A 24,438-nucleotide genomic window follows, 5' to 3' on the forward strand; every position below is an offset into this window, starting at 1 on the left:
GGGGCTATGACGAGTCAGGGACCGGGAGTTCGGAGTCGGTTAGCGTCTACCAGCTCTGGCAAGCTTTAAGATGGAAGCCGAGGAAAGCCAAGCCGTGGTTCTCAAGACGAGGAAGAGAGAGAGAGAGAGAGAGAGGGAGGGAGAGGAGATGAGGAGGAGGAAGAAGAGGAGGCGTCTCTCTGTCCCCTCCTCCGATGCTCGTGAGAAGAGTAGATTGTAACGAATGGAGAAATGGTAGACGCGGGGGTTGAGTGGAGTGCAGGACGATTGGCGTGTTCGGTTCGCGCGTCTGTTGTCGATTTCGAGGGACAGGGAGTGAAGAAGGGGAGTGGGAGTGGGAGTGGAAGTGGAGTGAAGTCTGGGAGATGATTATGCAAAGGGAAATAAAAATTGTGGGCGTGGAGGCAGACACGGGACCAGTGGGTGGGGGTTGAGTGGAGGTACGTACCGGTACAAAGGTACCTCATGTACAACTACAACGTACCACTACAACGTAGGTATGTAAGACCAGTATACGTTGTAAACGCGGAAGATTGGCATTTGGCTTGAGGCAAGTCGTCTTTATCCGTGCTCTTACACTACTATAGGAGAAGATGAAGCAATGGGCGTATATGTGGCGAGGTAAGTTGATCTGTTGTCGGCAGGTTGCTGATGATGGATGATGAGATGAAGGGAATCGACTTTGGACGAGTACCTGAGTACCTTGACGAGTACAACGTACAACGTACACTACAACGATACCACGTACACGTACCTCGAGTACAACGTACGTACCTTTCGTCTTGCACATGCTGTCGTCGCATCGTCATGATCTGAGATGCAGAGATTATCCCACGAGTACGTTGTATGCAAAGGTATAGTAATAATATGTACGTGAGGTAGCATCCGCGTATCGACGAGTAAGATGAAAGCAGAGTTGTTTCTTGCTGCTGCCTCTTCACCTTTGTCAGATGTCATGAAGAGGTACAACGTACAACGTACCTAATGGCCCGTTGTATGAAATTGCGGTGAGAGCTACGAGTGGGGCCAGCTGCAGAGAGGAAAGCGCCCAGTTACATTGCAGTCCAACCGCCCACAGTGACACTGACAGGCGTGAGATAAGATTATCGGATATCCCCTCGGAACTCGCCTTGTACCTAGTACAGGTACTTTGTATACTGACTGGGGTATCCCGGTACTTGTCCTCCGTCTTCTCGACCTGCGGCTGCCTCCGCTTGGCCTCTTGCCGGTATTACCTCTTGGGGAAGCCAAGGTCGGAAGAGGGACAGGCCTAATTAGTCACGACTCCCGTAAGTATTCGGTACATTAGTAAGTAGAATACCGTACTCGTGCTCCGTAGCCTCTTTAATCACCGCGACAACCAGGCGTGAATGAGGACAGCGTTGAGTATACCGAATACCTAGACGAAGTAAGGCTTTAGCTCTCTAGACGGGAAGCTCAACTGACACCATCACGAACCCCGCTTATTATTACCACTGTCTTGTTCCGGGCACCGAGAGACGTTAGGTCGGTGTGGAACGGCACGACCTTGGGACGTGGCACGAATAAGCACTAGCAACGAGCAAGAGGTCAAATATATCAGTGCCGTGGCTGCCAGTATTTCTTGCGTCTTGACGAAGACTGCCCAACGACGATGAGGGTGCGGGCTAATATATAGCGCACAGCCAGGACTGGACATACAGTCGGTGTGCCACACAGATGACTGACTACGTGGTCATCATCGACCAGTAGTTCGAAAAGCTGTATACTGCCAGTAGCATGATTGGTCTAAGTGGTCGACCCTTTGAAATCCCTCGTCGATGTGATTTGAAGGTTCTAACCGACATCTTACTGACCGTCACCTCTTGGCCCGGGTGTAGAAGACTCGAAGAGAGCGTCGGAATTCCACACCTATCCGTGTATCCTTACTCCGCTTGATCTCGGAAACACCAGGGAGCAAGTCGCATTAGAACAGCTTGCAAAACCCCAGGTCTTGGCAGACCCCAAGCTTCCGACCAGGCGAGACATCACTGTCTCCACGCTGGTGAAGCGGTCAAGAGTTGATTCCACTCCTGCTGGTACACACCATTGCACCTCTCTACCTCTTGTCTGTCGTTCCGTCGAATATACTGTACTCTCCATCGTTTCGCCACGTCTCCCCCATCACTCACCCTGTATTCCAGAGTCCAGTCACGTGGAACCCGCTTCTTGAAATCCAAACCAGACCTGTACTCGTCCCGGATTTGTGTGTGGTTCTCATTCAATGATACAGCGTATCCACGTCCGAGCTCCAAGTTGGCATGTGGATTGGTGAGATCGTCCCCGATTGCAGCATGCACGACAACCGACCTACCTACTCGCATTCACCCGCAGTAGTCTGTTGATAAGAATTGGCCTCTCTGGAAATCCGGGGACCTTCATCAGACCGTTGACGCAAAGCCCACTCCCGTTATCACCAACCACCTACCCATGTAGTCGGGACTTTGCCTTGCCGTGTCGCGTGCGCCTGGTCGAGAGTAGGAAATAGGTGTTAGGTATTATGTACATGTACAAAAACCACACGTGGTGATACGCGTCCGGCCCAGCAGAGGAGATGAGTCGGTATGTACATGTACAAGACCGCACGTGGTAATACGCGTCCGCTCCGACAAAGAGTGGGTCGTGGTGCGAGTAAGATGACTGCCGGTAATTACATACGAATACAGTAGGTACGTACCTGTCACAGAATTACATAATCAAACGGCCGAGTGGGGATAACCAACACGGCAGGCGGTGAAGAGCAGCTCCCCCTCAGAACTCATTCTGCCGACGTCAGTTTAGTCAACCACCAACCCCGTCATGATATTTCGACCTTCATCATCACCAACAACACAACCACCCCGTCTACCGTATTGCATCCTTTAAGCTCAACGCTCTTCTTACGACAGACAATCACTCATGACCGCCCCAAAGTGAACCACGCGAGAATGCGTCTTGGCTATCCGACAAACCTGCCCACCCGCCTCTCCACCACCTCTGACCCTCCCGGCACCCAATGACGAACCACTCGATCCCCCTTTGCTGACCGTCTCCATGTCGCGAAATGTCCGCGAAACGCCCTCCCTATGTCCAAGGGCCGAATTGGTCCCACCTCCGAAGCCACAGCCGTGGGAACGCAATACACCCCAACGCCGACCCGCCTACCTCCTCGTCCGTCGACTCCCCACGCTCACCAGATACAACCTCCACCGCATCCACCATACGTCGTGACCAGTCCTCCGCCTCCCTCTGCCACCGCCGCCCCGAGAGGCGCTGCACCGTCACCGTAAACGAGGGCTACAGCCGCGATGACGTCCTCCTCAACCTCGACATCTTCAACGGGGAGATTGTCGCCGGCAGTCTCATGGCCATCACCCTGGTCAAGCCCGACCAGCCCGACATGTGTGCAAGCTCCACCGCCGGAAGCTCCGTGAGTGTCGGCGGCCTCAGCCTCGGCGTCGGGGACACCCACCCGAAAACCCCCAAAACCCCGAGAGACAACAACACCTTGAACCCCTCCGCCACCGCCCGGGGCTACCAGTCCGACGGCACCGAGCCGACAGAGAATCGATACTTCTTCGTCGTCAAGGACATCTCCAAGGACCTCAAGACCCGCCACCCCAACATGGAAATCTACGTCATGAAGCACGTCGCCGACGCCTTTGGCATGAAAAAGGGCTCCCAGGTCCTCCTGACCCCCGTCGACGCCGCCTGCCCCGCCACCGCCGCCTCCCACGTCGAACTCGCCTTCAAGGACCAGTACCTCTCCCGGGCCGACATGTGGAGGATGGCCATCGGCGAGCTGGCCGAGAGGACCGTCTACAAGGGCCAGTCGCTCCTCTTCATGGGCACCATCAAGGCCCAGGTCACCGCCGTCTTCGTCGACGGCCGCCGCGCCCACTCGGCCTTCTTCACCCGCGACACCCGCCCCATCTTCCGCAGCGAGTCGGCCCGCTACGTCCTCTTCATCCAGATGGCCCGCGAGATGTGGGACTTTGACGCCGAGGGGTCCGGCGAGATTGTCTTCAACAAGGCCGTCAACGGCTTCCTCCCGGCCCTCTTCAAGAAATGGGTCGCCATGAAGGTCAAGCACCTCGTCAGCATCGTCCTCTTCGCCCGCGTCGAGTACGACACGGGCATCTCCGCCGAGCTGGCCGCCGAATCCCCGCACGGCCAGTACTACACCGGCTTCCAGTCCTCCTCGGCCGACCGGAGACCCTACAAGGACTTTTACCGCGTCGTCGTCAGCGAGATGGCCAGCGGCGAGTGGACCACCATCCTCTACGAGCTCAAGAAGGGCTTCAACTTTTTCCGCCGCGACATTAGCATCCACCACCACATGGTCAACGAGGCCGCCAGGGCCGCCGGGGCAGACCCCGTCGCCCCGGACCGCGTCAAGGCCGAGTCGTCGCTGTCCATGTACGGCAACTTTCTCGAGGCCATCAACCTGGCCTCGTCGCAGTTTGCCCACGACTACATCGACAGGGACCTGATGCGCACCGGCATCTCCATCGTCATCATCAGCCCGGGGCCCGGCGTCTTCGAGGTCGAATACGAAACCCTGCGCCGGACCACCGAGGCCCTCATCGGGAACGGCATCGGAATCGACCTCGTTTGCATGCCTAAGATGCCGCTTCATTCGGTTCCCCTCTTCCGTTACCGCAATCCCCATCCTTCGTCTGCCGCCCAGTCGCCGCCCCCGGGTCTGTACCGCACCAGGTCGGGCCGGACTCGAGACGGCATGCGAGACGCCGCAGCCACCGCCTCGTCCAACACCCCGTACCATCGCCAGGGCGGCCAGTCCACCCCCATCGTCGGCAGCTACCAGTCGCTCTCCGGCTCCCTGTCACCCTCCGCCACCAAAAGCCTGGACCTCGCTGCACGACACGGCGACTCGTCTTCTTCGTCCTCGTCTCGCCCGCAGGACGAGTGGTGCTACGCTGTTCCGCAGTGGCTCCACGTGTCCTACTGGACCGGCACCTCCGAGGAAGCGCTGTCTTACCAGGGCATTGCGCTGTCCGTCGCCGAGGACCCTAAGCGAAAGCACGAGGTCCGTGAGGATTTCGCCATCCGCGCCAGGATGTACGCCCTGCAGATGCGCAGCGTCCTGGAGACCAACGAGATCGAGACCACCCCGCTGCACGCCGATCCGAACTATCCCATCCACTACAACGATTCACATAACCTACTGCTGCACAAAACCGCACGCCGCCTGGGCGAGGACGCTCAAGCCGTCGCCCTCGCCCTCGCCCCCGGCAAGCGGGTCCCCCACTCGCTCCACGACCACGTCTACGGCTTCCAGAAATTCGTGCCGGACAAGTTCACCAAGCCGGGAGAAAAATCGTTGCGGAAGCAGCTCCTGGAGTACGACGAAACCAGGGCCAAGCTGCCCAAGTTCCGTCGTCCCGTCCAGACCCGACACTCTCGCGAGCTCGAGGAGTCCACCCGCCGTCAGCTCGTGGAGGACACCGGCCTTTTCGGGACCTCCCTACCGGAGAAGAAGCTCGTCATTGACGGTCACCCCCTTGTTTCCGCGGCTGTTTCCGCCGGCCGCAAGTTGTCCGTCAACATGGAAGAAAGCGGCGGGCGACCCGACATGAGAGCCGCCCTCTCACAGTCGAGGAAACACCACCCGCCGCCGTCGGCCAGGAGCGCAAACGCAAACGCAACCCCCAATGCCATCGCACGGCTGACTTCGCCAGCCAAAACGCCCAAGATTATGCGCCAAATCAGTCTCGGCGCGCGAGGTTTCGGCATCGCCGCCCCCAAGGTCGTCGCCGCCGAAGCCAGCTTCCAGACGGCCAAGGCGCCGTCCAACGGCGAGCACGTAAAAAAGAAAGGCGGCGGCGGCGGAAACGGAGGTGGAGAGAACATCACCACGCCCCTGATCAAGTCGACGCTCCCGCGTTCGAGCTCGCCTCAATCTATCCGCCTGTCGCCGCCGCTGTTCCGCTCGGGTTCCCGGGACACACTGACGGACCTGCCGTCGACCCCCAGCATCCCCATCACGTCGTCCAAGTCATCGTCGCAGAGACTCGACGGTGCGGCCGCCAGCCAGCACAAATTCGGCTCCATCAAGATGCAGTCGCAGGCGCGGAGGGACCGAATGCAAGACGACCGGGATCAGCGCCACTCGCATCACCTACGCGCCGAGGACGATCAGAAAATGTACAACAACAAGCTCCGCGCCGGCGTCATGCCCGAGCTGCCGTCCACCTTGTCCCCCCACACCTCGGTCACGCCCTGGCTGACGCTGCTCAACCCGTCGAATCCCGACGTCAACAAGGTGGACGACACGCTGCTGTACAGTCGCTGGCAGCACGTCTTCCCCCGTACGTCGGAGATGCGCGTCATGAAATGGAAGGCGCTGTGCTGCCCGGCCGCCGTGCCGCTGACCACCGAACACTTCCCGACCAAGGCGCAGTTCGACAGCGAATACCAAAGGCAGCCCTACATCATCGCGCCCAACGCCGACGACGAGACGGCCGAAGAGCCCAAGTCGCGCGAGGACTTTATCCGCGAACTCATCAGCCTGAGGTTCTCGCAGGGGTTCCAGCTCGTCATCGGACCGTCGGTGGCGCGGGCGTTCGGCCAGAAGCAGATGAAGATTGCCGACATCTTCTCGCGCAACCAGACCATGGAGGACGGCACGAGCATCTTCATGTCGGTGGGGAACACGATCCACCAACTCTCGTGCGTCAACGGTACCGAAGTCGAGGTCAACATCTTCGTCCGCAAGCCGACCGAATCGGTCTCGCGGCCGTACGGCGCCGGGCCCATCTACAAGCCGGCCATCCGGACGCTGCTGGATTCCACCTACCGGACGCAGGAGGTCGACATCCTCACGCCGAAACCCGAGAGGAACTGGAACTACATCGACTCGTACCTCGCGGGCCACAGCGACGAGCTGACGGAGAACCTGAGGTTCTGGAGGGCGCGGTTCGTGCTGATCCCCATGCTCCCGCGGAACGCGCAGGTGGCGAGGAACGAGAACGGGGATAGCCCCGAGGAGGTCCGTCTCGAGGGCCTCCGGCGGCTGTCGCTGCAGTGGCAGAAGAACCGCTACGTTCCCCCGTCGGAGCGGCGGTTCCAGACGGTCGGCTCGTCGTCGGGGAGGAAACGGGACGTCAACCCGCTGGACATTGTGTACAAGACGGAAGACCCGTCGGTGGTCATAGCGGCCGAGCTCGAGTCGCTCCCCTTGCTCGAGGGCACGGAGATGTACGCCCGCAAGCGGCAGCTCGTCACCAGCCGGGAGCGGTTTCGCAAGTCGACGCTGAACGTGGCGGCACTGGCCGAGGCCATCCAGCAGCCGGTGGAGAACGGGGGCGTCAAGCTCCAGAACCGCCGGTGGCATCTCCGGCTGCACTACAACTGCTTCATCGGGTCGGACATGACGACCTGGCTCCTCGAGAATTTCGAGGATATCGAGAGTCGCCAAGAGGCGGAAGAGCTCGGGAACATGCTGATGGTGAGCAAGAACGACAAGTCGGACGGCAAGGAGGAGGAAGCGGCGGCGGCGGCGACGTCGAAGAAGGATAAGGGACAGGGGCGGGGCCTCTTCGTTCATGTCGAGAAACGACATCCTTTCCGGGACGGCCAGTACTTTTACCAAATGGCAAGCGAATACGCAAAGCCGCACCCGCACCCGCCCGGATGGTTTCAGTCCCGGAAGCCGCGGGACCTGTCGATCCCCTCGACGCCGCTCACCGATACCACGCCGCGGGATTCTCCGCGGGTGGCCATGTCGATGCAAGAAGAGGTCTCGCCCGTCAGCGGGACGGCGACGCCCGGGCCGGCGAATTTCTTCCACGTCAAGAAGAAGCCCGAGGTAGTGCTCAGCAAGGTCATCAAGTACGACGTCGACCCGCGCAAGCGGTCGTACCGGCCCGAGCGGATCGACCTGCACTACGACCGGCTGCACAACCCGGACAACTGCTACCACATCCGGCTGGACTGGCTCAACGTGACGGCCAAGCTCATCGAGGACGCGGTGGAGGGCTGGGCGCGCGAGGCGGCCGCGTACGGGCTGCGGCTGGTGGAGGTGCCGATCCGCGAGGCGTGCACCATTACCGACACGAACCCGTTCCGGCGGCCGTTTGTCATCAAGCTCGCGGTCCGGCCCCCGACGACGCCGCCGCCGACGACGTACTACGAGCCCGGGTCTTTTACGTTGCAGACGGCGTCGGGGAAGCACCCGTACCAGACGGCCATCCTCAAGAAGTTTGACTTTGTGCTCGACCAGGAGGCTGCGTCGAACTACCCGGCCGACGTCGACGTCAAGTACTCTTGGGGCAGGCCTGATTTCCAGTATAACCAGTACATCCACCGCAGCGGGACGCTGATCGCGGAGATTAACGACGAGGGGGACTTTCTCATCCTCGCCAACCGTCTGTACAGCAACCGGGCGGCGAGCGCGCGCGAGAAGGAGCTCAAGGAGGCGCGGGAAGCGGGAGAGATGGCTGGCGGTGGCGGTGGCGGTGGCGGTGGTACTGCGAACGCCGGTACGAACAGCCGCATCCTGTCTGTGGGTTCCTACATGCCCTTTGGCGTCCCGGAACCCAATTCACCGTTCATCAAGCCGGCGGACTACTCGGCGCCCCCGACAGCCACATCCACAGCCGCGACGTCGACTTTTGCATCCCCAAACCCCGGGACGTTCAACCTGTTCAACTCGATCAACCTCGGCAACAGCAGCATGGTGAGCGCCAACGGCAACAACAACAACAACATGGCGAGCAGCAGCAGCAGCATCAACCAGGCCATAGCGCGGGCGTCGACGCTCGGCCTCGGACCGGTACCCGAGGTGGTCAAGGAAGAACTCGTCAAGTTTTGCGCCGACGCCGACGCCCTGGGCGCTTTCTTCAAGGACCTGCTCGACCGCGCGGACCAGCCCCCTCCCGCGACGGGGGGGACGTCCTCGACGCCCGGCGCCGCGCTGGGGTACCAGCCCCCCTCGGCGTCGGCGTCGGCGTCGGCGTGCGGGGGTGGACCAGGCGGGTTGGACGCGGTGCCGGAGGCTAGTATCCCGACGCTGGGCCTGCCGGAGCGGGTGCTGGGTGAGATGCGGGAGACGGGCGGCGGTGGTGGGCCTGCGGCGACGGCGACGGCGACTTTGACGACGGCGACGGCGGCGAGGGGGGTGATGAGCAGCCCTTGTCTTTCGGGGATGAGGCTGCTCCGGCGGGGGAGCGTACAGGCGCAGGTGCAGTCGCAGATCCAGCAGGGGCAGCAGGCGCAGTCGGACGGGGAGTCGGGGGGGAAGAGAGAGGGGGGGTTGTCGCCGGCTGGTTTGTAGTAACGTCTATGGAGTTTGGCCTGGGTAAGTTAGGATGGATATAGGAAAGGCGTTTAGCGAAGGAGGCCTTTGCTTGTGGATATTCCGCTGGGATCCAGGAGTCGCGGCTGTGTTGCCCATTATGAATACGCAGTCCCTTGATCTGTTAGTATATAGTAAAGACTAATACAATTAATTCGTCTACATGCGATGCGATACTTTGTAGAGGACGAATTGACTGCCAGCTCAATCTCAGGGGTAGCAGTTGTTTATCCCAGGAGTATATAATGCCAGAGTTCCGTATAAGTCCGCACACGACATCAAGACAGGCATATCACAAGGAGCAGACTTTGATTGTGTTCCAATCCACCTTGTTTTACTACGTGCAGAGAAACGAACCCCAGGTTAAGCTAAGCTACCTACTCGTCGCTTCTGACCATCCATAGAAAGCCGAAAGCCATGATCAAATCGTAGGTGTCGTTTACCTGGGAGAACGTCCAAAATAGAGAGCACGGTGGATGGGATAGTAAAGAGCAAATCTGTAACGCACACTCTGTCCTTGGTGACGTCTAAAGCAAGACCTCTAGCCAAATGTCCTCTTAGACGGGGAGCTTCTTCTTGATCTGAGCCCTGCGGTCATAACAGCCGAGTGCGCCGTTCCGGGCCCAGACGAGCGAGGCTGCGAAGAGAAGTGGACAAGTTAGTCTTTGGCTTTGCCTGAAATGAATGCATGAGATGGATGCTTACAGAGAGGGAACGCGGCTCTGGTCTGGAAGACCTGTTCCTTGCGGAGACAGTCGCTGTCGAGGATGATCATGGTGCCTTCCTCGCGCTCGGCGATTCGGATGTGATGGTTTCGGCAGGTCTCGTTGAAGCCGCCGCTGGGAGGGTCAGTGTTAGTTTGGCTTGAGGGAAGAGGACAAGGAAGATGGAGAGAAGGAAAGGTAAAGCGTACTCAAGCTTGGGGCGAAGGATGCCGCCGTCGTTCTCAAGACACTGCGAGATGTCCAGCTCGGTCCAGAACTGCTCCTTGGTCTTGGGATCGGTGCAGATGGCCTTGAAGCGGGCGATGGCGCCCCAGTAGTCTGGGCTGTTGATGGCAAAGGTGTCCTTGTTGCAGTGGCGGTAGATGCAGTCGCTGCCCTGGCAGGACCAGGGGTCGATCTCGGGGGAGCCATCATTTTGGCGAGCGGCAATGGCAGCAAGCTGGGCATCCTCGATCTCTTGCTCCTCCTCAGGGGAACCATGATCTTGACGAGCGGCAATGGCAGCAGCTTGGGCACCCTCAATCTCGGCCCTGAGCTTGGCTTCCTCCTCCGGGGTGGGACGCTCAATGTCGGCTTTGTGGCCGAGGCAGGAGACTTGGCCGCGGTCGAGCTCGACTTTCTCGGCTGTGGCAGTGTTAGCAGTGTCAGGAGTGTATTGAAGGGGAGGGAGAGTGAGTGAGTGGGAGAGTGTGTGTGAGAGACAGAGAGAGAGAGAGAGAGAGAGAGCGTACAGAGGTTGATGCTGCATCCCCACCAGGTAGGGGGCCACAGAGGATCACCAGAGTCCTTGCGGCAGTTACCGTTCAGGTGGACATTAGACAGGTCGATTCCAGGGCCATGTTCATCGAGAGAAAGCTGAAAGACGGAGTGAGAGAACTTGCCGCTAGAGTGTATAGGTTAGTTTGCGAGGCCTTCCATGACAATGCAAAAGGAAGACGAAAGGGAAACTCACTCTTCATCCCACTTGAGAGAAGCATCCACATTGCTGATGCACTTGTTCAGATCCAGTTTGTTGTACCAAATGTCATTAAGGCGCGGGTCACGGCAGACCATCTCGAGGATAGGATAGATCCATCGGTCAGTGTTGATGGCAATGTTCCAGCAGTGTTCCTGGAAGTTGGCAGCCACAAGGCCGGCAAAGATGAGGAAGAGGAAGCGCATGTTCCTGTCAAGCTGCCTGTGCGCGCGTTGTGATAGTAAAGTGATGAGAGTAGTGATACGGCCGAGTCACCGTTTGATGCCTCTTTCACCTTGCACAAGAGAGTGCAAGATAGGTTTGTCTGTTGAACGAGAGCAGAGAGAAGATGGCTTGAAGAAAGGAGGAAGATAGGAGAAAGGTAGGTCTAGGAAAAGATATTTATACCAAGATTCCTGGGAAAGGAAAGCAGAGTGATTGCAAAGGCAGGCAGATATATTGTTCAGGCAGTAAGTCTGTAATTACGGCAAGATCAGTTATAAGAAGAAGGGGCGCGCTCTTGCTCTGGGTTTTGATTTCATGGCAAGGACGAAGACGAAAGAACGGAAGAGAAGATCACCCTTGCTATGAATATAACCTCCTGCCAGAACTATTATAGAGAGCACCTTGTGCATTGGCAGTTGCCCTTAGAGCTGGACTTTAAGTAAAAGGGCAACTACGTATGTCTTTGTGATGGCGTGAGCTTTTATTAGTTAGGTAGGTATATAGATGGGTTGAGTATCCCAACTCATGTTAGTGAATGTCTCTTCTTAGTTAACTATGTTATCCAGGCCAGATGCCTCTACTTGGCTGAGATAAGACTGCTTGTTTTGGTTCCAGATAGTTGAGATGTAGGCTGAAGTTCTGGGAGACATGTCAAGTAACTATGATATATAATGCATATATATTGTGTAGAGAGTGTGTATGCATCTTATATAGTTAACACTTTCTTAGAGACATTGAGGTGCCAATGTTTTCAGCATTGATACAGTGACGAGACAAAACTGTCGAGCCGATGTACTTAGTACTTACAACACCACGTTATAGGTGTGCGTAGGTAAGTACATCTGCTCGACACTTGTATCGAGTTACTGTAACACCATCGTCTATTCCATCACTTGGCAAGTGGCTCTCAGCTCGGCCTGGGCATGGAGAGCCTTGAGAAGAGGAAACATATAATGAAATAAGAAGGCTCATTATTCCAACTAAATCTAGAGACTAGACAGAACCCGTGTATTACCTTTCATATTACCGCGCATCTATATCTATAATTCTAAACCACAGTCTTTGACACTCGGCTAACTGAAGACAGTGCTGATATGATTTTGACTACCAGAGCTGAGACCCGGGTTCTAAGAAGGTATGTGAGAAAAGTCAATTAGACAGTCGGAACAAAGGCTCTAACTTATAGCCTTCTAGTCCGTCCCGATGAATACATTACAGCCTAACGAGCACCAAGCCTAACCGCCTGGGCCGCCTTCTTCAACCCCGCCACCTCGCCAACCAGCTGCTCCCGCCGCCCCCGCGTGACGGGGTCCTCGCCCGCAATGGCCGCCAGCTGCGCATCATCCAGCGTCATGACGAGGTCCGGGCTGAAGATGCGCAGCGGGCTGTCGTCCGCGTCCAGCAAGAGGTGGAACACCACCTGCTGGCAGACCACGTCGACGAACCGCTTCCGCGCCACCTCGTAGTAGCTGTGCAGGATGTCGTGGATCTCCTGCCGCGCCTGCTCCGCGTTGGTCCGGTCCGCCACGGCCCCGGCGATGGCCGCCCGCTGCAGCGTCAGCCGCCCCGCGCCAGGGTCCTGCGGGAAGAGGCTGGGGCCGGGCGCGTCGGCCGCCTTGCTCAGCGCCTCGACCAGCCGCTCGCCCTGGGCCTTTTGCACGTTGTGGTTGAAGTACGGGTTCATCGTCATCAGCTGCCCGTGCCGCTCGATGTTGAGCAGGAGCTCGGCTTGGTTCATGGCCCGCTCGTACGCCGCGCGGAGCTTGTCGCGCAAGAGCACGTCCATGAGCTGCGCGTGGATCTCCGGGTCGGGGCACACTTGGTCGAGGAGTTGGGCGATGAAATCGTGCACAATCAGAATCGCCTTGCTGACGTGCGACAGGACGAGCGGTTGCCACTTTTTGGTCTGTTCCTTGAATACTTCGGGTAGGACGGCTTCGGAGAACTGTAGAGGTGAGCCACTGACAATAATAATAATGATAATAATAATAATAATAATAACAAAAAGAAGGAAAAAAAACCTACGGTCCCCAGTCCCACGCCGCGCGAATCGTTGTAAACCTTTTCAATGTGGTTCATCAACGAGTCGCCCTGTGGCTTTGGACATTGGTAATCGACCTCCTTGACAATGTCATCCAGCTCGGGATACTTTTCCAGAGTTTCCTCGAATTTTTCATAGCTGGGAGACCTCACCTCCTTGACAATGTCATCCAGCTCGGGATACTTTTCCAGAGCTTCCTCGAATTTTTCATAGCTAGGAGACCTCACTGGCTTTGACACCGGTACTGGCTTCCACACCGGAATCGGCACTGGCGTCGGTATTGGCGTCGCCACTGGTGTCGGCACTGTCACTGGCACTGGCATTGGTCCCGACTTGAACACCGACACCGGTGGCTTCGACACGGGCATCGGCACTGGCGCTGACACCGGCACTGGTGCTGACACCGGCGCCGGCGCCGACACTGGCACGGGGTTCGGCTTCGGACTCGACCCATTGGACTCCGTCTCGCCTTCAAAGTTGCGCGTATGCCCCTTCGTCCGCATGGCCCCGTCGAAATCCTCCAGCAGCCGTACGACGCGCGTCACGAGCCGCAGCTCCCAGTACGCGAACAACGGCCGGGCGTACTGATTGTGGCGAGCGCTGTTGGCGATGGTCTGGAACTCATTGCTCACCCGGCCCAGGTAACGCCGCTGCAGGCCGGCATCCTCGCGCGACTCGCCCATCTGCTCGAGCTCGGCGCTCCTGGCTCGCAGGAGCGCGTCCACCTCGGCCGTGACGTTCTTGAACTCCTTCTTCGTCACGGCCCGGAGGAGGTCCTGGAGGGCCGACGCCAGGCACTGGATGCCCACCCTCTTGGTGGGTTTCAGCGCCGACCAGGGCGCGCCGCTGAAGAAGGCCTTCTCGGCGTCATTCCGCTTCTTGAGGGCTGCTTCCCTCTTGCCCTCGTCGGCGCCGCCGCCGCCGTCGTCTTCGGTATAGTCGTCGGTATCGTCCGATCCGCGGTTCTTCACGACGTAGTACCCCAGGCGGAGCGGATGCTTCTTGCCCCTGACCAGGTCGCACACCTCGCTCTGCGTAGCCCTCTCCGTGGCGAGGTCGGGCTTGGTCAGCACGCCCAAGGTCCTCAGTCCATCGGGGTCGACGTCCTTGGCGAGCTTCAGCACTTCCTGCGTGGCAATGTCGACGTTGCAGGGGACCACGGCGAGGATGACGGTGCGCTGATCGGCAATATACTGTTTGACCATGTTCCGTACGAGAATGATATCCTCTTCCGTAGTCAGATTCTCCGTGGCGGTGCGGAAAATGCCCGGCACGTCAATCACGGTCAGGTGTTGTTGCTGGGGTATTCATCAAACACGGCTCTCGACAACCCAGGCAGTGGCGTTCCGGCTTACAGTTGGTCCGCTAATCTCGATTTTGAGTATGTCCTCCGAAAACGTGGTATGCTCGGACGACGCAGGGTCATCCTCGCCTAACCGAATCCCCATAACCACGTTGGCCTATCCGAAAAGGTCAGCCAGGAGACTGGGGAGTAGGAGATGCCATGGCAAGACGCGGAACAAAACTTGCCTCGGCAAACACATCGGAAAGTTCCAAGTCGTCCATCTTGAGCGACCTTCTAAAGCTCCTAAGACGCTCCCTGCGGGCCTCGTTCGAGTCTGGACCCGGGATGATGGAAATGTCTATCCCCTCGATGGGATCCCGGCTGCAGGTAATCTGAGTGGCATAGCGGGTACATAGGCTGGGCGCCCGGGGAAAGGTGAAGCCGGTGATACTCTCGAGGAGCGAGCTCTTTCCAGACGACTGGTCGCCGACGGCAACGAGTTGAGGCAGAGATACTTTGTCCGCCATACCGTACTCGCGTAGCTTGTCGATGATGCCGACGTAGACATCGTCGCTTCGGGTGTTGGCCGTCCCATCTTGAAGGCTGCCCATTGTATCGCCTTGCCTTGTCGCTTCCTGGAGCAACATGGATGCCGAGAGGGCTCGAGGTCAGGGTATCTGTAAGTAGAGGTAGTTCAATGGGCTGGTAGGGGGAGTAGAGAGTAAATATATAGGCAAAGGAGGGAAAAGCACTCTAGTATATCTAAAGCACCTATGTATTCGGCAAAGTGTCGATGCGGTCGGCCTTATCGGGGACTTCGGGGACCTTGGGCAACCGCCAGTCAGGCATAAAGCTGAGCATGTTGAATTCCTCAGTGCTGGGCCTCTTGCACATCTTGCACAGGCGGACGCGTCTGCACAATGAGGCAGCAGCTGTTGCATACGAAGTAGGCCAGGCAACGACCGTGATGTTAGCTTCGGGTGACGGAATAACTAGTCCCGAAAGTAGAGGTCGTCAGCCACAGAAACAAGAGGCGCAGCCACCTAAGCCACTATCACGAGACTTCTCATTCCACACATGCGCCAAGGGCAATATGGCGAAAATCGCGCATGGCATCCCATCGCAGGTTCGGTGGTGTAGTTGGTTATCACGTCAGTCTAACATTCAATCGGTTCAAAACTGATTGAGGTTCACTGAAGGTCGGGAGTTCGAGCCTCCCCTGAATCAAGCTTGCGACGAGCCATCTTTACGATGCTCTCTTTTTTGCGCCGTCTTTTGCGTGGGCCATTTTTTTTTTTTTTTGTCAAGTAAATCTCGATCCCGTCATTTTGTCACTGAATATTTCGATTACAGTCTTGGTTGGCGAACACGGGAACACCCCCACACGAATAGACTGACCGTATTACTGTATTAACTATTTTAAAACTACGTTACAAACAGCCTACGGATCAACAAGGCCAACAACCCTCCCCACGACGCGATCCCACTCGGCATCCCACCGCCGACTCCCCTCCTCCACCGCCCCCTCCTTCAGCCTCGCCAGCTCGTCCCTCCCCTCCTCGCCCAGAAGCCGCGCAAGTATCCCCGCCAGCTCCCCCGCCGTCTCGAACCCGCACCCGTTGACGCCCTCGCGCACCAGCTCCCCGAAGCTCTCGTAGTCCGAGTAGGCCGCCACCGGCAGCCCGGCGCCGAACATGTCCACCACCTTCATCGGCAGGTCGACGCCCGAGCTCGACTTGTGCAGGCACACGCCCAGGTCCGCGCAGGCCAGGAATGCCGCGTAGTCGTCCGTCGAGAGCCAGGCCGTGCGGATCTGGACGCCGGGGAGCCGGCCCTCGGCCGTCCACCGCGCAATCCTGTCTTCGTACATGGCCTTTTGCGGACCCTTGCCCGTGATGACGGCCAGGATGGGTTTCGCGTCGGTCGTCATGGCCGCGGCGTACGAGGCGAGGGCGTCGAGGAGGAGGCCGAAATCCTCGTCGGGCGTCCAGGAGGTGCTGCTGATGACGAGCCGGACGTCGCCGCGCACGATGCTCGCAGCGGCATCGCGGGTCTCGGGGATGCGGGCGAGGACAGACGCCCGGTGGGCCGGGTCGGTGATGGGCTGGAAGGTGTCGGCGGGGCGGTCGTGCAGGGTGAGGATGGGCTTGGTGAAGCGGTAGGGCGGACGGCGCAGCTGGCGGGCCATGGCGTCGGTCACGGTGATGTTGGCGGTCGGGGTGATGCGGCCGAAGAAGGACTCGTACTCGAGGTAGGCGTTGACGAAGCGGTCGGCGCGGCCCCGCGTGGTGGCGAGGATGGACCAGCCGTAGTTGTGCCAGTCGACGAGCAGATGGCTGCCTCGGAGGATGGAGATGAGGTAGGCTAGGTGGAGGGTTGGGATGGAGGGGGGGTTCTAAAGCCATTAGCCGGGGTTTCAAGATACATATGGAGGGCTCAAGATGTAAGTACTTGAATGATAATCCAGCGGGCGGGCGGCGCGGTATACGCTAGGACGTAGAATATGGATATCATCTGCCAGAGGACCTTGAGGGGACCGACGATGAAGAACGGCAGAACCTTGGTCTTGAGTAGAGCTGGCAGCGGCGGCAGAGGGAAGACGTTGACCCTCGGATGACGGTGTAGATGAGGGTGCAGCGGACTCTCGTGGTAGCCGACGAGATCGACTTTGCCCCCATGCCTGATGACGCTGATGGCATGGTATTGCATGCGCGGGCTCCTTCCAATGTCTCCCAGGACGAGAACTTGGATGCGATCGTGCCTGGCATTGGCTGACGGCCTATATCTGGCAGGCGCGAAGCTGTGAACGAAGAGAGCAAGTAGCCATGTGGCTAGAACGGCCACTTGCACGCCCAGTGACCACATTTTACCGTGTGGTGTGTGGATAGTATGAGTGAGGAGGAGTCGAGGGAGTCGAGGATAGATGGACTGAGATTGGAACTCACATCACCACCTCGGTGCGTGGGAGAGGAAAGGTGAGGGAAGGTGAGGACGTGGTTTACGTGAGCTGGCTGTGGCGTACTGAGTACAGCAAGTCGACCACGAGCTTCGAGTACAGTGGACTACTGTGTACAGATTGAAAGTCTAAATGCGTCGAAACTGTGGCTGAGTCACTGCAGCCCGCCCCACATCGAGATGTACCCAGATGTACCCCGTACCGATGTTTGGTAGAGGATTATCCTGGGTTTAAAGTAGCTTTACGAATATTGCGTACGAAGTAGAAGATCTAGGAAGCCCTTATATCCTAAGAACGGTATAAGCAGAATCCTACCCGGGGAGTTTTAGGAGATATAGGTGGATCAAATCAAGTGGAGGATGTATGAGGGCGGGAAACAGTACATTGCTCGGCGCTTGTGTCGCGTCACCGTGGTCACTGTACCTGCGATGCTTCGTGTGGGGAAGCAGATATCGCTGCTACAGGCCTGGCTCGATATACGAATAGTCAAGTCCTTAACTCGTGATAACCAAACTTATTCCTATATTCCCTTACCCAGAGGTATATATCCGTCATTTCCACCTTGGTCGCAGTTAAGTCGTGCCTATGGAACAGGATGGCGTTACAAGACACTTTGAGTGCATAGGCGATCGCTGGCCAGATTTCGGCGATTACAGTATGTAGTGAAGAATTCCATCTTGAACTAATGTACACTATCGTGTGCTCGGCAAGTGCTTCATAAGGTACGGTTCCCTAGACTGGACTGCCAGAAAGGGAGCTGGCCCTGCCCGGTGGCTTTATTGTTTGGGCTATATGTGTATCCTCAGGCTTATTGATTTCCTCTTCTTTTGATCTGGCGCAGAAAGTTTCTGAAAGCCTCTTCGTACTTGACCTTGTATTACTGACCAGGACTGAACGGAGGAGTTAATAGGTGCGTAGACGTAGGTATATATTAGTCGTCGCATTCTACAAAGTACCTATTTACTAGCCATATTCTCATCCAATTTTTTCGACTTGCCGTGTTTCTATCCCACTTATAGTAACGTCTTGCCATCGATTCACGTGGACCAGTATCAATCGGAGTAGCATCGGCAGTGATCGACGATGTACACGTGCGATGGAGTGCAAACTATCCCTGCTCCCATCCTGGCCAGAGTGACACTAGCATTTTGTACGTTTTTTGCTCTCTTTTCTATGGGTATTTTTTATCGTCCTGACGAGCATTGGGCATGATTCGGGTGCCATTGCGGTTGATATGACGATGAGTGACTAGAAGAAATGGCGGGATTCCCAGGAGCAAATTAATCAACCGGGCTTGCTAGGCTTGGCCCTTAGTCATGAGACATACGGCCAATGAGAACAGCTTGGGCCCAGAACGTTTGTGGTGCCCACTTCTTCATCCGGTGGGGCCCCGATTGATTCTGCAGGGGTTGACTTGGAGTGGTGGGAACGGCCAGCGGGCGGTTCAGGCCCAAGTACGTTGTACCTCTCTGGACTCAGGGGAAACACCAGTCATCCATCATCCATCCTACCCAACCACCTTCCCGGTTCAGACGAGCAGGTGAACAGACGAACGGACAACAAGGACGACTTTCCCCTCTTCTCCTTTTTCTCCACCTTCTAGAAGCTCGTCAACTCATCGTCGTCCAAGTCACCTCCACCACATATTCTCTCTACACAACACCACGACGGCGCACTCCTCTTCCGCCACGTCCTCCTCTGTCTTTGCGCCTTCACGCGCTAAATTGGCGAAGAGAAGAGTCAGCAGCGAGACACGCATCTTCCTGTCTAGCTACCGTCTTCCTACCTGAGACGTCTCAACGCCTGCGAGTCTGAGACTTCGCTCAACTCCCACGTCCTGCACGTCCCGCACATCCCCGCCCCTGCCGGTCTCTCGACTGCCCTCCATTTGCTTTGCATCAAACACGACGTCGCATTTCGAGGCACGAGATTGAGTATACCGGCAGTCACCGCGACTCTGCCACCGCGACAGCGCCTGACTTTGAATGAGCACGCACATTGCACTGCATTGACTTGACTCGACTCGAACCGAACCGAGCCGACTCCGATACCATCCTGACCCGACCGACACCCTGAAAGTTTTAGAGTACCGTGATAGTGGACAAAATAAAAATACAGAGAGGAAGTTGGAGGACAATAGGCTTTTCCCTCGTCTCCAAAGCAACTGGGCGTCATGACCTTGTCATACGCTCTTCCTTCGTCCGCCCTGCCGCATGCGCACCGCCAACACACGCACTCCCATTCGCACTCGCACTCGCCGCCGCATCCACCGCCGCCCAAGTCCACCATGGGCTCCGGCAGCCTTCACAACCACTCCCAGAGCCTCGGCCGTAGCCGTGACCCCGACAGGCCGCACCTGGGACACGCCCGCTCCTTGTCCCACGACAACCCCGAGTCGCATCCTCCTCCCTCCCGTCCAGCCAATGGCCACACCCCCTCCCACTCCATCTCGCACCTTCCCACCCTGAACCTGAGCCAGGCCGATGCACACGACTTCAATCACGGCCAAGCCTCGCCGCGGTTCTCTAACCTCCCGACCTTGCGGACCGACCCGACGCACGGCTTCCACACGAGGGGCAAACTTCCTCCGACGCCCTTATCGCAGGTAGATGGCTGGAAATCTGAGATGGCGCCGAGCGGCCGCGAGCTCCTCACCCCTATGAGCGCAACGTCCAAGTGGTACGAACCGCCCGATAGCGCTACGGGGCATTCCCACGATCACAACCACGATCACAATCACGACCACCATGGCTACCACCACGATCATGGGCATAAAGAGGCCCATGCCAATGGCCATTCCGAACACGACCACCACCACCACCACGAGAACACCCGCGAACCAGTCAACCCCTCTCTCTTTTCAAGAATCCTCATGCGCTACTCCCCAAACGTCCCACTCTTACACGCCATTCTTGTCGAAAAAGACTCAAGACGGATCCTTTATTTTCTTTCGTGAGTCTGGTGGAATCTCCCGTGCTAAAATGGACATCAATACTGTTCACGTAGAGAACATAGGCTGACTCGACCAACGCAGGCTCAATTTCTCCTTCATGGCCGTCCAGGCATGGTATGCCCACGCCACCGAATCCATCGGTCTCCTCAGCGACACGGTCCACATGTTCTTCGACTGCTTCGCCCTCTTCGTGGGTCTCTGCGCGTCGGTCATGAGCAAGTGGCCGCCCAGCGAGCGGTTTCCGTATGGCCTGGGAAAAATAGAAACCCTGAGCGGGTTTGCCAACGGCATTCTCCTGATGTGAGTGGTCCCAGGAGCGAAAGAGAAGAGGAGACAAAAGAACGAAGAAGAAGAAGACAGCGCTAATGCTTCACAGGCTACTCAGCGTTGAAATCATCGGCGAGGCGTTCGAACGCATGGCCGAAGGGACGCCACCCCGGAGACTCCAGGAGCTACTGGCCGTCAGCACCCTGGGCGGGCTCGTCAACGTGGTCGGCCTCGTGGCTTTCGGCCACCACCACCACGGGCACAGCCACGGCGGCGGTGGCGGCTGTTCCGGCAGCCACAAAAAGTCGGACGACCACGGGCACAGCCACAGCCACAGCCACGGCCACGACCACAGCCACCAAAACGAAAACATGCAGGGCATCTTTTTGCACGTCCTGGCCGACCTGATGGGCAGCGTGGCGGTGGTGGTGTCGACGCTCCTGACCATGTACACAGGGTACGCGTGGTGGGACGCGGCGGCGGGGCTTTTGGTGTCGGTGCTGATCGTCATCGCGGCGTGGCCGCTGCTGGTGTCGTCGGCGCGCAACCTGCTCCTGGGCATCCCCGAGACGGTCGAGTACAACCTGCGCAACACGCTGGCGGGGATTGCCCAGCAGCGCGGCGTCGTGGGGTACAGCGTGCCCAAGTTTTGGATGGACGAGACGGCGGCGGGGGGGCACGGCGGTCATCACCACCACCACCATGATGATGGCGACCATGACCATCGCGGGGGCGGGGAGAGGTTGAGGGGCCTCGTGCACGTGGTCGCCGCCAAGGGGGCGGGGCTGGACGACGTGCGGGATAGGGTGAGGGCGCACCTGGCGCAGAATGGCATGGATGTGGTGGTGCAGGTGGAGCGGGAGGGGGATGGGTCTTGCTGGTGCGGTGCTGGGCGGTCGGCGCCGGCGGCGACGGGGTTGCCGAGCCCGTGGGCTTTCTAGGGCGGGGTGGGCAGCATGTTTCCCATTGCGACTGTGCGGCAGCAAACTAGACGACTAGACATCATTAGATGATTAGGTCTTGGGGAGTTGAGACGATGCATTCTTGATAGAGGAGGGTTTTGAATATGGAGAAGGGAGAGCGTTAGACGCATAGGTCTTGCTGCATTGGTGGTTCTTGGGAGGAAGAGTGCGTTGCCTGCATTGTTATTGTTGTCTGACATACGGGTGCATAGAGGGTCTCTCCATCTCCCATGGTCCCGAGTTGGATCAATTCACTTGGGATACACACGGGGAACCCGACGTACATATTCATCTAATTTTGCATTCTTTTACGAGAAATATGCGGGAATTTAGATTCTCGACTGACAATGTTAGATACTAATAAAATTCAGCTCTGGATGATGCACACCCAAGGCCATGAGAGGTGTGGTGTCGAGTGATGACGGCGGATTGATAACAGAATAATGAATGTATGAAGCGGATGAGGCTCGTTATGAGGATGTATTCTGCCCGTCCGCCCGACACGCCGTGAGGCGGTGCTTACTTCGTACGATGATCCCCGTCTCTATCATGTAGCAGGCATGATAATCTGGGGTTTCCGGGGTTAGGTGGGGAATAAGAAGATGATGAGTTGACCAGTGAAGCGCGGGAGGAACACGCCGGACTGAACCGTTCGGCCGAGTCCCGATGATTCCACGGCAACGGCTCATTGATTGGTGACTTTTCTCTGCCTGAACAAGTCCGCCTCGTTAGGACGGTTGAGAAGCTTGCCGTGGAGGGAGAGACCTTGGAGGTAGACCCCCACGCTAAGTTGGGGGAGCAGAAATAGCACGTCGGTCACGAGACTCGAGACTCGCATAGGTCAGGTACCGCGCTATTGACCCCGCGTCACCGAATCAGGTACCAGGGTACCTACAACCCAAGCTCCCTGCATACGGTACATAGGTACCTTACCTTAGGTGAAGACGGACCACGGAGAAAAGAGCCGAGAGGCCGAGGCACGGCAAGCTTCGGCCGAACGCAAGAAAAACGAGCCTGCCTTGGAGGGATGAGGGGACAAAAAGAGGGGACCAGGGCTAGGTATTGAATTAAAACCAGAGGAAACGCATGTGATCCACGAGCCTTGCCTTTTGCTCTTACCTACCTACTCGACCCTCCGTTCACGCGACCACAGCCAACTGTTCGCTTTTCTTTACACTTGCTTTTCTTTCCTTGTGCTTCTTTTCTTCTCGCAACTCTCATCTCGCTCGTCTTCGTATATACCCATCGCTAGGTGATTTTGAGTACTCGATTGAACAAGGCTACGATCCAAGGCTGTGACGTAACCAGCCATCGCTTCGAGAGTCGTCCGTCGGGAGAAACAGAAAAAGGGAAACAATTTAACGCGACAAGGGGAAAGAGAGCAAGAAGAATTATCGGCAGCTCTCCCTTCGTCTCCCCTCCCTTTCTTCCACCTTCTACCTCCACCTCACCACATTTCTACTCCCACCGATCACGACAACACCGCCAGCATGGCCCCCTCTAGCGAATCCACAACCATACCCTCCCTCCCGCCATCCAAAGACGAGCTCAAAACCGAAATCAAGGCCGAGGCGCCAAAGACCGTCAATGCCGGCCTCGCCCAGCTCCGCTCCTTCGCCGCCGGCGGTTTCGGCGGCCTCTGCGCCGTCGTCGTAGGCCACCCCTTTGACCTCGTCAAGGTCCGCCTCCAGACCGCCGAAAGGGGTCTCTACACCAGCGCCATCGATGTCGTGAGGAAGAGCGTCGCCCGTGATGGTCTCGCGCGGGGTCTCTACGCCGGCGTGTCGGCCCCTCTCGTCGGTGTCACTCCCATGTGTATGTTCTCTCCCATTCTTCCCTTCGTCCTTTCGTTCTTTCCTCTCCTCCGTCCAACTAACCAGACCAGTCGCCGTCTCCTTCTGGGGCTACGACCTAGGCAAAACCATTGTCCGCTCCTTCTCCGCCAACCCCGACCAAACCACCCCCCTCACCATCGGCCAAACCTCCGCCGCCGGCTTCTTCTCCGCCATCCCCATGACCGCCATCACCGCGCCCTTTGAGCGCGTCAAGGTCATCCTCCAGGTGCAGTCGCAGAAGCTCAAGCCGGGCGAGAAGCCGCGCTACACCGGCGCCACCGACGTCGTCCGCCAGCTCTACCGCGAGGGCGGCATCCGCTCCGTGTTCCGCGGCTCCGCCGCCACCCTCGCCCGCGACGGCCCGGGCTCCGCCGCCTACTTTGCCGCCTACGAGTACATCAAGCGCCGCCTCACCCCGCGCGACCCGGCCACCGGCAAGCCCCAGGGCGAACTCAGCCTCCTCGCCGTCACCGCCGCCGGTGCCGCCGCCGGTGTCGCCATGTGGATCCCCGTCTTCCCCGTCGATACCGTCAAGTCGCGCCTCCAGACCGCCGAGGGGTCGGTGTCCATTGGCGGCGTCGTGAGGGAACTCTACGCCAAGGGCGGGTTCCGCGCCTTCTTCCCCGGTTTCGGTCCCGCCCTTGCCCGTGCCGTCCCCGCCAACGCGGCCACCTTCCTCGGCGTCGAGCTTGCTCACCAGGCCATGAACAAGGCTTTTGGCGGGTGAGTGGCGAGGGAAGATGAAATAGGATCAAAACTGGGGTAGAGTACATGTATATACAAGCATTTGTTGTCTAGCAAGCGCTTTGGCTAGGCTCGTGCGAATGGAAGATTACCGAGCGTCATCGGCATATGCGGTTGTTGTCTTTATTTTTATTTTCCATTTTCCATTTTCCATGTTCATTTCTTTTTTCTTTT

General features: G+C 57.8%; 8 protein-coding genes and 1 non-coding gene across 9 annotated transcripts; 5 read left to right on the forward strand and 4 right to left on the reverse strand.

Annotated features, from left to right (window-relative positions):
• Positions 1-904: 904 nt before the first annotated feature.
• On the forward strand, positions 905-3,017 carry ACRALDRAFT_209664 (uncharacterized protein; the record flags this gene model as incomplete). The annotated part of the gene is made up of 8 exons (XM_071022790.1): positions 905-963; positions 1,141-1,252; positions 1,699-1,727; positions 2,252-2,354; positions 2,455-2,495; positions 2,598-2,649; positions 2,705-2,751; positions 2,885-3,017. The coding sequence occupies 8 exons, from the start codon at positions 905-907 to the stop codon at positions 3,015-3,017; spliced, it is 576 nt and encodes a 191-aa protein (XP_070873262.1).
• ACRALDRAFT_2054237 (uncharacterized protein) lies at positions 2,847-9,489 on the forward strand. Its single transcript, XM_071021701.1, has one exon. It carries the CDS (start codon positions 3,062-3,064, stop codon positions 9,293-9,295), a length of 6,234 nt encoding a protein of 2,077 aa, XP_070873263.1. The 5' UTR covers positions 2,847-3,061; the 3' UTR covers positions 9,296-9,489.
• A 384-nt stretch (positions 9,490-9,873) lies between these two features.
• On the reverse strand, positions 9,874-11,202 carry ACRALDRAFT_1070081 (uncharacterized protein; the record flags this gene model as incomplete). Its single annotated transcript, XM_071017735.1, has 5 exons — positions 9,874-9,953; positions 10,022-10,155; positions 10,230-10,665; positions 10,773-10,924; positions 10,994-11,202. The coding sequence occupies 5 exons, from the start codon at positions 11,200-11,202 to the stop codon at positions 9,874-9,876; spliced, it is 1,011 nt and encodes a 336-aa protein (XP_070873264.1).
• A 1,056-nt stretch (positions 11,203-12,258) lies between these two features.
• ACRALDRAFT_1081353 (uncharacterized protein) lies at positions 12,259-15,461 on the reverse strand. The gene is made up of 4 exons (XM_071019143.1): positions 14,793-15,461; positions 14,618-14,722; positions 13,247-14,560; positions 12,259-13,166 (listed from the first exon to the last, which is right to left on the reverse strand). The coding sequence occupies exons 1-4, from the start codon at positions 15,192-15,194 to the stop codon at positions 12,441-12,443; spliced, it is 2,547 nt and encodes an 848-aa protein (XP_070873265.1). The 5' UTR covers positions 15,195-15,461; the 3' UTR covers positions 12,259-12,440.
• Positions 15,462-15,672: 211 nt separating this feature from the next.
• On the forward strand, positions 15,673-15,774 carry ACRALDRAFT_t206. The gene has a single exon. It is a non-coding gene; the product is annotated as a tRNA-Val (tRNA).
• A 157-nt stretch (positions 15,775-15,931) lies between these two features.
• ACRALDRAFT_1063141 (glycosyltransferase family 33 protein) lies at positions 15,932-17,563 on the reverse strand. The gene is made up of 2 exons (XM_071016737.1): positions 16,999-17,563; positions 15,932-16,942 (listed from the first exon to the last, which is right to left on the reverse strand). The coding sequence occupies exons 1-2, from the start codon at positions 17,410-17,412 to the stop codon at positions 15,989-15,991; spliced, it is 1,368 nt and encodes a 455-aa protein (XP_070873266.1). The 5' UTR covers positions 17,413-17,563; the 3' UTR covers positions 15,932-15,988.
• Positions 17,564-19,039: 1,476 nt separating this feature from the next.
• On the reverse strand, positions 19,040-19,728 carry ACRALDRAFT_2036201 (uncharacterized protein). The gene has a single exon (XM_071020795.1). It carries the CDS (start codon positions 19,500-19,502, stop codon positions 19,275-19,277), a length of 228 nt encoding a protein of 75 aa, XP_070873268.1. The 5' UTR covers positions 19,503-19,728; the 3' UTR covers positions 19,040-19,274.
• Positions 19,040-22,000, forward strand: ACRALDRAFT_1081355 (uncharacterized protein). The gene is made up of 3 exons (XM_071019144.1): positions 19,040-20,455; positions 20,538-20,756; positions 20,833-22,000. Exons 1-3 carry the CDS (start codon positions 19,677-19,679, stop codon positions 21,662-21,664), a joined length of 1,830 nt encoding a protein of 609 aa, XP_070873267.1. The 5' UTR covers positions 19,040-19,676; the 3' UTR covers positions 21,665-22,000.
• A 1,175-nt stretch (positions 22,001-23,175) lies between these two features.
• Positions 23,176-24,247, forward strand: ACRALDRAFT_2028702 (uncharacterized protein; the record flags this gene model as incomplete). Its single annotated transcript, XM_071020548.1, has 2 exons — positions 23,176-23,500; positions 23,571-24,247. 2 exons carry the CDS (start codon positions 23,176-23,178, stop codon positions 24,245-24,247), a joined length of 1,002 nt encoding a protein of 333 aa, XP_070873269.1.
• Positions 24,248-24,438: the final 191 nt, after the last annotated feature.

Source organism: Sodiomyces alcalophilus (assembly GCF_042370955.1).
Source record: "Sodiomyces alcalophilus JCM 7366 unplaced genomic scaffold ACRALscaffold_6, whole genome shotgun sequence".
Taxonomy (NCBI): Eukaryota; Fungi; Ascomycota; class Sordariomycetes; order Glomerellales; family Plectosphaerellaceae; genus Sodiomyces; species Sodiomyces alcalophilus.